The 13,008-nt window shown below is 34.4% G+C and overlaps 1 protein-coding gene across 1 annotated transcript in view; it reads left to right on the top strand.

Moving 5' to 3' along the window:
* Malrd1 (MAM and LDL receptor class A domain containing 1) overlaps positions 1 to 13,008 on the top strand; it is a 503,883-nt gene that overhangs the window by 66,477 nt on the left and 424,398 nt on the right. The window contains exons 9-11 of the mRNA XM_015483277.2: positions 2,549 to 2,641; positions 4,362 to 4,569; positions 5,423 to 5,623. Coding sequence (XP_015338763.2) covers positions 2,549 to 2,641; positions 4,362 to 4,569; positions 5,423 to 5,623 — 502 coding nt within the window. The remainder of the gene's footprint in view (positions 1 to 2,548; positions 2,642 to 4,361; positions 4,570 to 5,422; positions 5,624 to 13,008) is intronic.

Here is a 13,008-nt window from a genome sequence, read left to right as displayed (position 1 = left end):
GGGTGAGTCCTGACCGGCCCTCAGCAGGACCTGGACGGAGAAGCAGTTTCCGTGGGCTCCTAGCCCTGGGCCAGGGCAGTTCCGGGAGCCGGAACTCGGCCGCTCCGTGCTCGGTGTAAGCTCCGATAAGAGTATGCTCCAAGAAGCAGTCCCCGCGGGCTCAGTTCCGGGAGCCGGAATTCGGCCGCTTAGTGCTTGGTGTATGCTCTGATAGGAGCAGGGTCCAAGAAGCAGCCTCCGCAGGCTCCTCAGCCCTGGGCCAGGGCAGTTCCGGGAGCCGGAACTCGGCGGCCCCGCGCTCGGTGTTCGCTCCGATAAGATCAGGTTCTAAGAAGCCCCCAGGCACTGAACCCTAGCAATCTGTCTGCAAGCCGCAGGCGAATGGCAGCCTGAAATTACCTGTTCTATGGCTGAATCGGATGAATGTGTTTTAAAATGGAGAGAAAATGCCTTAGAATGTTTTTTGTTCTTACTTGCATGATACACTTTTAAAGCCAAAATGAGATTTCTTTGAAAGAAGATCTTTACCAAATTATGTGGTTCTGTCATGGATGCAATCAAATGTAGTCAAATAAATAAAAACCAACAACCTTGAATTTGGTAGCTTTGATTTCTTCAGGGGAAGAGAGAAAAATAAGCTGATATCTCTGAAAGATGTTTTTTTTTTTTTTCTTGAAAGGTTAATTGGCATTATTGATCCTGGTCTGGGGGAGCAAAGATACTTTCTTAAAATTTGTTATACATTGATTGATTTTAAGATAATAGAAAATTATAAAAGCCTTAAAAAGCTTTTGGAGGCTGAGAATTACTTTTTTTTTTTACAATGACTCCTATTAAAAATAACTACATGGTCTGAGAATAAGAACAGAGATAAAATAAAAGCTGCCCTCCTTTAGTTAGAAGAAACTGTCTTTATCATTGCTTGTGTTGTCAGACAGGAGAATATGGTGAGAGAGTGAGAGAGAGAGAGCGAGAGAGAGAGAGAGAGAGATCTGGATCTCACTCATAATATACCCTAAACTTAGTACATGAACAGCAAGTTTGGAAATAACTCTGCTCATTAAAAAATCAAAAAGTAAATCCACATTCACTTTCAGGTAGAACAGAGGGAACTCAGCATTGTGAAGTAAAATATCAGAATTGCTCCATATTATTTTCATAAAACAAACATTGGGGGAACTGCTGAACAGTTTGCCAAGCAGTGTTGCTAAAAGCATCATGGAGGGAATAGCATCTGATGCTAAATAACTGAAGTTATGTAGGAAATAATTGAAAAGAATTTGGTTATATGTCTCAACACTTTTAAACCAATTCATCCTGATATGACATAGAAACCAGCAGCTGAAAATACATCTAGCTCTTGTGCTTTGCTGTTCTTTGGAAGTTTGAGCAGTTGATATGAATGAGTAATGACATAAAGTGAATTTCAATGGACTTGGACTACATTATGAAATATTGAGGACTTGAAACTTTGGAATATACATCAGAGCGTGTAGGACTATGTAGTAAAAAAATTAATTTTTAGAAAAACTTGGATTTGACTAAAATAAGTGAAGCCGAGCAAGGAGGTAAACACAAGAATCTGAAAAAAAAATATGTCATGTGTTATTAGAATTACAACTGGATGACATCTTCCAGATTGTTTTCTATTTTACACTAGAAGGTAAGCAAGGCCAGTCTCAGAGCTCATTCTAAAATATATATGTGTCATTCTTCATGTTTTTACAATATTGATACATTTTAAAAAAATGTACCCTATTGGTCTATATTTTCCAAGAAAATATCAAATTAAGAATGCTTGCTAAAAATCTGAAGAAAAGCCAAATTATTTCAGAGCATAAAAGCATGGTCAATCAACTCAAGAGACCAAAACTATGAGCATAATTATGTAGCATCTTATGGACTTTGATTGAGTGTCTTACTTCAAAGTATGTAGTAAAATTTTATACATTTGGCAACCTAAAAAAATGATCATTATATGGTACCCAACATGGAATATTCTACCAGAGGTAAAAAGACCTTTGATGGAATGACAGAAAGAGTGAACTTAGGAACACAATCTCCAAAAAATAATTATGTTGTTTGAAACTTCAATTCTCCCATTGAAAAAAAATTAATGGAGAAGATGCAAAAATGCATCTGAACACTATTTATTAACCTTTACATTAATTGTTTGCCTGTTCTTTTTTTCCTTTCTACTATCATGAAAATATTGGAACATGTAATTATGTCATTGAAATCAAAATTTAAACTGCTGGTATTATCAATTGCTATTTAGAATTTTATTTTTGAAGTGTAGTTACTTTATTTCTTTTGACATTTTATTTGAATTTTTTCTGTGTAAATACTCTTGAATGAAAAAAAAGCAGCTTTACTATATAGTCATACATTAATTTCTGTTTTTTTAAAATGTTATTCCACTTATTCCTTCTTACCACCAATATATTAGATTTCCTAGTACTCAACTAAAATGTAATTAAGAGAACACATACATGAATGTGAAGCTAGAATTTGGCAAGTGACTAATGTATTTTTCTTCAAATGAAAGGAAGAAGAAATATTTTGGATATCCAATACATCAACTCACAGCAAATGGGTGAAAGTAGATGTGTTAATACCAGAAGGTCTGAAGACATTTAAGGTATCATAGGAAATAAACAAAAAAATTGTATCATAAGTTTAACTTTTATCTTTACAGTAGTGAATTTATCATCCATTGCTAAATTTAAATTAGTATTTAAATTAGAAATGTTGACTTGTATATTTGGGGACAGTAATTTCATTCTTCTTTTCATTGTACCTGGCCCTTACCAGGTCAAATTTCCCTTGAGAAGAGGAAGTAAGGGTGCATCTACTATTGATCAAAGCTTGCTCATTCTCTGTGAATTTCCCTAACTCCTGCCCCCAGATCCATGGATTGCACCCAGAAAAGCATCTTGTATTATGAAACAGATAAATGGTCAAGTGGTAGTGAAAATCAGTGGAGTTATATGCACATGTATTGAATATATTAGCTCATAGGGTTATAACGTATGGATGACTGTCTTTACCAAGATATATTTGTAGTATACATGTGCTCCATGAGAGACTGGTGAATAATCCCTTGAACAGTTAATTTGTGATGGAGTTGATTATAAAATAATGAGACTGTATAGCTTAATAAACCAGTTTCACTTCTTATAGTAGTAGTACATTCATATATTTCCTACGTTGTTAAAGGGATGAATCCCCAAAATACTGATATTTTACTATGTAGACTTTTGGAATCCCATATGTGAAGTTGGAATTTCTGAATCATAGCATATTTGTAGCCATCTTCAACTTGAGGTTCATGTCATTTTCTATTAAGTTAATGTTTTGATACTATTTACATTTTTATAATCTGATACTTCATCTTTATAATTTCTGGAAGAGGGACTCAATGAGTTTCATTTCTTCTCCACAAACTGAAGATTAAAGTTTTTCTTATAATTTGACTTAAAGTAAAAGAAAGTAAAATATAAGGAAAATAAATTGGGGAGTTATTATAGGTTTCTAAGTGCATATGAAATGTGCTTTTCAATAATGGCAGATTTTGAGACATTAATACATTTAATCTCAACAAGTTTTGAAAACACAAATTTTATTACTTGTGCTTATCTGATCTCTTGCTACTGTGATAATACCCCGCTGTCAACCCAATAATAAATAAATAATATAAATATTATCTATGTACATATATTATATATAAATGATACTGACTGTGAAAAAATACACCATACAAAAACTTGACACTATACAAACTTTTCTTATGATTAAACATTATTGAAATGCAACATTATCTTCTAAATAAATATGTTTGCAAATTAAATCAATCTTAAATAATTCTTAAATATATATCCCTCTTGTTTTTTTCTGCAAGATTGACTTTTATATTCTTTAAAATTGTCTTTTTTATATTGTGTCCCTTTCCGTTTTCTTGACATTTCTCTTCATGCATTTAGATACTAATTTTAGTAATTAAAAAACAGATACAGTTATAGCTCTTTGTGTACAGGTAATGACAGTGCTTTTATTTTTCTTGAAAATGAAATGAAAGAGAGATATGTAAAGATGGTTCCCAAGTAACAAATTTGCAAGTCAAGAACATTTAGATGGTTAAATGAGATGCCAAATTTATCTGATCCTTTTTAGAGGCCTTAGTAGGGCAAATATGCCCATCAGTATTGAGTACTGGTTAAATTTATCAAATTGGAACCTTGTTATCATTTGCATTTGGTTGCTCTTTAAACAGGTTCTTAATTACTATGTCATCTTTGTTATCCCTTTTTAGTTTTTTAAAAAAGATTACAAATTCATAAATTGATCATTTTCCTTTGCAGATAGTTTTTGAAGGTGTTCTTTTGAGCCGGAGAAGTTTTCTTGGGCTTGACCAGCTGTGGGTCTATTCCTGTGGAGAGACCCTCTCCAGAAAGCTTTGTTCTGCAGAGGAATTCACCTGTGCCAGTGGCCAGTGCATTGCCCAAGATTCAGTCTGTGACTCTAGACAGGACTGCCCTGATGGGACTGATGAAGACCCAACAACTTGCTGTAAGTCAACTAATAGTTTACTGGTTGACCAGCTTTATTTCACAACTGTTGGGTTTCAAATAGCCTTTGTTTCAATCAAGGTAAAGTCAATTTCTACGACATAAGATGATGTGCAATTTCACTTTAAAACTATTAGCAGTATTCCTTTGGTGGTCTTATGTTCATGTTTTGGTTCTTGATACTAAGGTGCAGAATCTTTCTACTTGTTTAAAAAATAAATAGATACAATTAATGTTGTGCCATTGTATATGTGTACTTGCATGTGTACTTTGGTTAAAGAAAAAGATGGATGTGAGAGGGAACATCTTTGTACTTTCCCTTTAGAGACACAAATTATGGGTTGCTAGCCTTTGTTAAATGTTTTCTTTCTTACTATCTGAACCTCTTGGATGCAGAAGAGAGGGAGAATAAAGAGAAGGGCTACCACTGCCTTCAGGGCAGCCACTGTGACTGTAGAAATCACTTCGGCCACCATTGGCAGTCATGGGGGCAAAATTAGACCAACACCTTCCTTTCAGGCCTCTTATGAAGAATCTTTGATGGAAGGATAATGAGAGATCCCATTACTATTCAAACCCAGTCATATTTCAAATAAAATGAAATTTAATTTACAACCCACATGAAGATTCTCATATGAGGTAACTTAGCAACTCAGATTCTTGTGTCTTTTTAGCAACCATGAATTCCAATGAAATGAATCTATTTTCTAGACCACAAATAAGGGTGTTTTTTTTTTCAAAAAAATATTAAAATTTTGACATTTATTTTGCTGCTGCACCTTATTTTAGTGAGATAGTTTGTTGATCAGGAAGAAATATTGCAGTAAGATAAGTGTCACCTTTATAATGAAAAGATCTTTGTACTGCACACTTCTGGTGGGGGAGTAAGGATTTCATTAAGAGCAATGAAGAGGGACATTGGGAGGAGATGATGGGAAAACAAGGGGAAAATCCTTCTGGCCTGACTGTAACCAGCAATTCAATTTATTCTTCAAACACCTCACTTATTAAGCCAAATAAGCTCTTGACCAATGTGATCTCAGAGGAGTTTTTAGGTTAGTTTTCTTCTTTCATTGAAAAATGATAAAGTGAGGAGCATTTATTTCTCTAATGTATGCAATATTCCTTTCTATGCTTTATTTAAAAATTTAAAGAGACAATTTGGTTCATTTCTGTTGAGGAAATTCATCTTTTTGACAGCTTCTTGATTGAAACAACTGAAAAACTACATATTTCTTTGCAATTATGCATTTGGAAACTTACCTTCTTTACTTCTATTTTTTCCCTGTTGTAAATGCTTTTATGTTCTCTTCCTTTTTCAGGTTTTCTCAATAAAATTCCTGTCTAGAGTATTAGTTGATTTTAGCACTTGATTTTGCCATAGCGACCAACTTCTCTTCCATTATTGAAGTTTCATAGACTGCTAAAGTGGCATTTTTTAAATATAGCAGATCTTAATACTATTCTGCTATATCCTTGAGTGAATGCAGGACAGATGGCTATGTTTTTCAACATAATTTCACTTGGTCTTTTAAGTGTTCCCAATAATGTTACCTCTCAGTTGTCCAATAAAAACTTCTCATGTTTGCTTGGTTGAGATCAACTCGATATAGTGGATATGACATAAAAATAAAGTCTTATTACATATAATGTATGTGGATGTATTCAGATATCTTGATGCCAAAATGAATATTTCATATAAATGTTTGTACAATTACTATTGCTCTGGCGAAATTATATAGAATTCAGTTATTCAAATTGATCTAGATACATACTTTTTGTACTTATATATTTAATATAATGTGTATATACATATATATATTCATATATAGTCTTCCAAAATGAGAACCTTCAATTTAAAAATACTTTGAAATATTTTACATACATTTCTAATTTTTTTTTTGATCTCCAAGTACCTGGAGCACAAACAAAATGCCTTCAGTTTTTCTTTTTATTTCACTCAAAATGAATCTCTAGGATGGTATAGCTCAAATACAGAGCTAAGGAGCTCCAGGATTATTTTCCCAGGCTGGGGCCTTAAATAGTAAACTTGTGAATATCATCAGTTGGTGCTGTGTGACCAATGTACGTTTCCTGAACGACACACTCACTCAGTTTCTCTTTCAGTCCCCAGCTGTCCTTATTTTCAGGGACTATTTTGATAAATGTACTTACTGAGCCTTTAGCTCAGTGGCTTTTCAACAACAGGCAACTGGAAGGGTGGCGGGGTTTGCTGGTGTTTTGCTGCTTTCCTGTACGACATGGATTCCAGCAGCAGCAGCAGCAGCATCTGGGAACTGGTTCAAAAAGACAGAACCTCAGGCTTTAACACAACCCTCTAGATTGAAAGTCTGCATTGTAATGGTGTCCCAGGTGATGCATTTGGATGTTAAACTTTGAGAACCACTGTGCCAAAGAGGCTTTGAAAATTAGGACAGTTGAGGGAAGAAACAGATGGCATATAAAAACATTCACATAAAATCTGAAGGCAAACTAGTCCAAAGGCTCTCAAGACAGAAGCCTAAACTCATGACTTCACCAGTCCCCAAGAGCCTCACTGTAATACCAAACAATAGATTTCTAACATTTATTAGCAGGGTCCTGCATAAAATGAAGACAGTGAAGATTCAAATATATCTGCACCCCATGTTCACTGCAACCTCACTCACCCTAGTCAAGAGATGGAAACAACTTCATCCTGTTGATGGATGACTATGAATCAAAAAGTGAACTGTATATGAATTTTATTCATTAATAAAGAGAAGGAAATCCTACTATGTGCAACAACAAGGATGAATCTGGAGGACCTTATGTTAAGTGAAATGAGGCAGAGGAAGATAAAAACAGATGATAGTATTTATATATGCATCTCAAAAAAAATCAAACTCAGAAACAAAGTCCAACAGTTGTTGCTAAGGGTTGGGGAAACAGGGAGATATTGGTCAAAAGTACTAACTTTCAGGAACAGGGATAATAAGTTCTGCAGATCTGATGTTCAGAATGGTGGTATAGTTAATGATACTCTTGTAAACTTGACATTTGCTCAGAGAACAGATCTTAGTATTCTCACCACATATGTGTATTGTACGCACACATACACACTCAGATGGCACCTGTGAAAGGTGATGGATGTGTTAGCTAACTTGATTATGGTAAATAGTTCACTATACAAACACACATATATAAACATAATGTATATCCTAAATATATACAGTCTGTCAATTATATATCTACTAACTTGGGAAAAATAAAATATATGTAATGTTTAAAAATATTTCTATCAGAATAATTAAAATATAGCATGTGCCAAACAAATTAAAGGTCTACAGCAGATAAAAAATTCACACATGAACTAGATCTAATTTTCAAACATATAGTACAACATCGATGAACCTTGAATATATTACGCTAAGTGAAGTAACTCAGACACAGAAGGGAAAATAGGGTATGATCATGTTTTTATGAGAAACCTAAACTAGAAAGCTTCACAGAGACAGGAGGTAGGATGGTGGTTGTTGAGCTGAGGGAAAGGAATACTGGAGTTGGGGTTAAATGGGTGTGGAGTTCCAGTTTGAGGAGATGAGAGTTCTAGAGATGGATGGTAGAGATGGTTTCTCAGCCATGGGAACATATTTAATGCTACAGAACTTTGCACTTAAAATTATTTAAAAAGTAAAATTTTCTCATACACACACATACACATATGTACATATGTATATATAAAACACTAATTTTCAATAATGATACATGGAAAAGATTATATATAAATTCTTATCTACTATGATCCACAAAAGATGGAATTTAATATTTAATGATCTGTGTTGAAGCCAAAATGACTTGGGAAATTCTGTGGGAAATAGCTTTTTTATTTTTTTAAGGTAGAAATTTCAGATAATTTAAAAGCTAGTATGAATTATAAATCTTCACAAAGGAAATTTGCATAATATTCAGGTAAAAGAAATGCAAACCCAGGGCACCATGCAATGCATTTGATTTTTACTATAATATCATCACTAGAAATCTTTCACATTTAGGAAAACTGATTGTTGAATACTAAAATATTTCCTGAGGAGAAGGAAAAGACTGTATTCATCTATATAGTTTAGTGTATCAATGACCCTTGCGAGTTTTCAATAAATATTAACAAAATATTTCTAATTATATTTATTGAAATCTAATACATGTTCACAAAATGAGATGTTCCTCATTCTTTTATCATAGAGAACTGAACTGGAGGTTTCTTAAATACTTTATATTTTATGATCTGAAATTTTTCTCAGCTGCCACAATGAAATTCTTTTTCTTGTGCCCATATGCTACCATGGTTAAATATGTAAGAGAGAGCTCTCTCTGAATCTGAAAACATTGCTCTAACTTATGAAGTCTGAGAGAAACTTTTCTGAAATTGGGAATAGTGTCATATCTCAAGCTCTGTTTAGAGATAGTGAAGTATACTCTATGATCACAGAAATTTAAAAGAAAATCAACAAAATAATCAAAATGCCTGTTTACAATTAATGCAATTTATTTATAACAGATAATAGGTTTTAGATATTACAAATATTTAATATTCAATGCACTTAGCATGATAGACATTTAATAGTTGCCAGTATGCATTTGATTCCCCTGGCTTTCTTCAGGTATTTATTACTTCACCTTAAACTTTTTGAATTATGTAGGGGATAACCTCAACTTTAGGGGACTGGGATTCAACTTATATTTTATAGTACAGTTAAGTTCTAGAATATTTAGCTTTTTAAAAAAATCCTTTTAAGTGTACTGGAACAAATGTCAGAGGTAAAAATAGCTGAGCAATTCACCTAGACTTTCACAGAGGTGATTGCACCGCGTTGTTGTCACAAATCTTTATGAAGATGGATTTTAAAAATTAATTTCGGTTTTCAAAGGACAGCCATGTTTAGTGTTGTATGGAAGGCATGATTGACATTTTAACCTATAAAACATATAGTTAATAAAAGAAATGGCTTGAACTTTTGTCCTAAAGCCAAAATTTCAAGATCTATTCTTTCAAAATTATTTTCATCTTGAAAGCTTCTTTACATCTGTGCGACTGAGTGACAGGACTCAGTTGTGGAGAGCGTGCCTGGAGGTTGGGCAATACATCAGTCAGGGGGGTCCTTCCATTTTCACACTCTTTGGTCCTAATGCTTTTCACACCAGTGTCTTATTGAGGAATTAGAATGTCTACTTCAGCAGCCTCCTGCAGTGAAGATATTGACTTGTTTCTTATATAACTTATTGCCTCAATACCCAAGCAGGGAAAGTGAAAGAATAAAGAAGAGTTATTAATTATTATGCTAGGACAAGAAGAAGAAACGGGTAATCTTGGCTCAAGCCAGACATGTGGTCATCTTACCCTTGGAATATTTCTACTTTAGGGAAGGATGTCTCTAAGAATTAGGTGAGCCCTGGAGAATCAGTGGAAGAATTCCTTGGCTAAGTCCACAGCTAAGAAAGTGAAACTTTTAGGTATGTTTTGGAAGTCAGGTGTACATTTTGAACCTTGAATAGTGCTAAAGTGTACCAACAAACTTAGAACTGTGAAGTAGCCTAGACATTGGCAAAGCTCACCGAGGACCAGGAAACTGACCAGAAAACTCTTTTAATGTCCAAGGAGACAGTCACAGCTAGATTACAGGTGCTTTTGACTGGGTCAATAAACAGAACACTCTTTCCTTTGAGGTGTAACTTTTATCAACAGTGGTATCCTGTGAACACATTAGCCGTAACTGAGAAAAGAAAAAACATATTCAGAAGCAATAGGTTTCCAGTTAAGTAGATGTGAATTTCACTTTCTCACCATATTGGTGCACCATTTGGTAATGTCCAATACCTTTTCATAATTATAAGACAGTCAACTTAATTGTATTTATATGGGGGTGGAAATGCAGAGTAGAAAATAATATTTGCTTACAAGGACGAATACATTTTTTGTTATATATCCATTATATGACTGTTTGAAAAAGTTAGTCTTTGAAGTCTCAACATTTCATTGACATGCAGAGTCTTTTGAAGTGGTATTATCATTTGTGCACTGCACTTGAATTTTTTGTTTTTGTTTTGTTTTTTTGTATTTTGAGTATATTCTTTTACTTTACAACCAAGGTTGCTCTACCCTGGCTTTTGCCTCAAGATTGGAGACATGGGAATGGCCAGTTTCCCCTCTCCATTTCCTATGTTATTGCCTTATTTATCTTTCTGTCTGGCACAACTAACTTTCCTAGGCACTGACTGGTGTTCACCAGCTTTCACAAAACAGATTACAAAGAAACTCATTTTAAAAATAGGACTGAGGCTCTCTGTACTGCTTTCTCAGAGCTGCCCTAATGAAACACCGCAATCTGGGTGGCTTACAGCAAGATAATTTTTTTTTCTCATTTTGGGGGATAGAAATCATGATGTTGCAAGGCCATGGTCCCTTTAGAATTTCTAGGGAAGGATCCTACTTTGCCTCTTGGTAAGCTCCCGGCAAACCTTGGCTCTCGGATTGTTTTCTATTGGAGTGTTATAATTATACATAGTATTTGGGTTCCTTTTGAGAAAATTATACAAAGAATTTGATTTGAATCTTCCTTACTTCTCCCCTTTCCTTCCCTATTTCCTCCCCCCTTCTCCCTCCTCTACTGATCTTTCTTTCACTCCTTTATGTATTTATTTTTGATTGGTAGTTTCTACATAGAATTAAAGGAAATATTCCCTTTAGTACATTTGTATATGTATATAATATGAATATCTTCGGTTCATTTCATATTTTTTCTCTTTCCCTTCTTTACTGCCTCTCCTGGTTCTCCTACTTCTACTTGAGGGATCTGCCCTGTATCTTATGACATCCAATCCCTTCCCCACTGCCTTCTTTACCTTATTTTGCTTTAACTTCCGCATGTGAGAGAAAACACTTGACCCTTGATTTTCTGAGTCTGGCTTATTTCATTTAGCATGATTTTCTCCATTTCCATTTATTTATGGCAAATGCCATTATTTCATTCTTCTTTATGGCTGAATAAAACTCCATTGTGCATATATACCACATTTGCTTGATCCATTCATCTATTGGTAGGCATTTGGGTTGATTTCATAATTTGGTCATTGTGAATTGTGCTGCTGTAAACATTGTAGTGGTTGTTTTGCTTTAGTATGCAGATTTTAGTTCTTTTGGATAAATACCAAGGAGTGGGATAAATGGGTCATATAGTGATTCTATTCCTAGGTCTGTCTGTCTTTCTTTCTTTTTCTTTTTCTTTTTTTTTTTTTGAGGCATCTCCACCCTGCTTTGTTTTGTTTAGTTTTTTTTGTACATTTATTGATTTTTTGTGGCATTCAGTTTTTTGTTCTTTATATAAATAATTTGTATTATGTATATATTGCTAAGAGTAACTAGCAAAGATTTTCCCCCCATTCCATAGGCTCTCTCTTCATTATCTTGATCATTTCCTTTACTGTGTAGAATCTTTTCAATTTTACAGCATTCCACATACTGATTTTTTTTAAAAGAGAGAGAGAGAATTTTTAATATTTATTTTTTAGTTCTCGGCGGACACAACATCTTTGTTTGTATGTGGTGCTGATGATCGAACCTGGGCCGCACGCATGCCAGGCAAGCGCGCTACCGCTTGAGCCACATCCCCAGCCCGATTCTTTTTTTTCTTTTTTTCTTGAGCATTAAGGGTCTTGTTGAGGAAGTCAGTGCCTATACCTACATGATGAAGTGTTGACCCTATGTTTTCTTTTAGTATTTGTAAGACTTCTGCTCTAAATCCTAAGTCTTTGATTCAATTTGATTTGACTTTGGGGTAGGGTTAAAGACAGGGATCTAATTTCATTCTACTACATATAGATACCCAGTTTTCCCAGAACCATTTGTTAAAAAGGCTATCTTTTCTCAAATGTTTATTTTTGGCACATGTGTAAGTAAGTCTAAGTAAGTAAGTATATTTTTGGCTGTAAGTAGGCACGTTTTTCTCCGTGTCTTCTCTTCTATTCCAGTGGTCTTCATGTATACTTTGATGCCAACACCATGCTGTTTTTGCTACCATAGCTCTACAGTATAAGTTGAGATCAGTTATTATGATGCCTCCTGCATTATTTTCTTATTCAGAATTCCTTTGGCTGTTCTGGGTCTCTTGTTCTTCCAAATGATTTTACAAACTTATTTTCTAGTTCTGTGAAGAATGTCATTGGTATTTTGATGGGGATTGCATGGGATCTATAAATTACTTCTGATAGTAGGCCCATTTTGACAATATTCTGCCTATCCAAGAACGTGGGATGTCTTTCTCTCCTCGAAGGTCTTCTTCAATTTCCTTTTCAGTGTTGAATAGTTTTCATTGTAGAGATATTTCACTTCCTTGGTTAGATTAATTCTCAGGTATGTATGTATGTGTGTATGTGTGTGTGTGTGTGTGTGTGTGTGTGTGTGTGT

The sequence above is a fragment of the Marmota marmota genome, unplaced genomic scaffold (genome assembly GCF_001458135.2).
Source record: "Marmota marmota marmota unplaced genomic scaffold, marMar, whole genome shotgun sequence".
In the NCBI taxonomy this organism is placed as follows: domain Eukaryota; kingdom Metazoa; phylum Chordata; class Mammalia; order Rodentia; family Sciuridae; genus Marmota; species Marmota marmota.
This window is presented reverse-complemented; position numbering and strand designations above follow the sequence as displayed.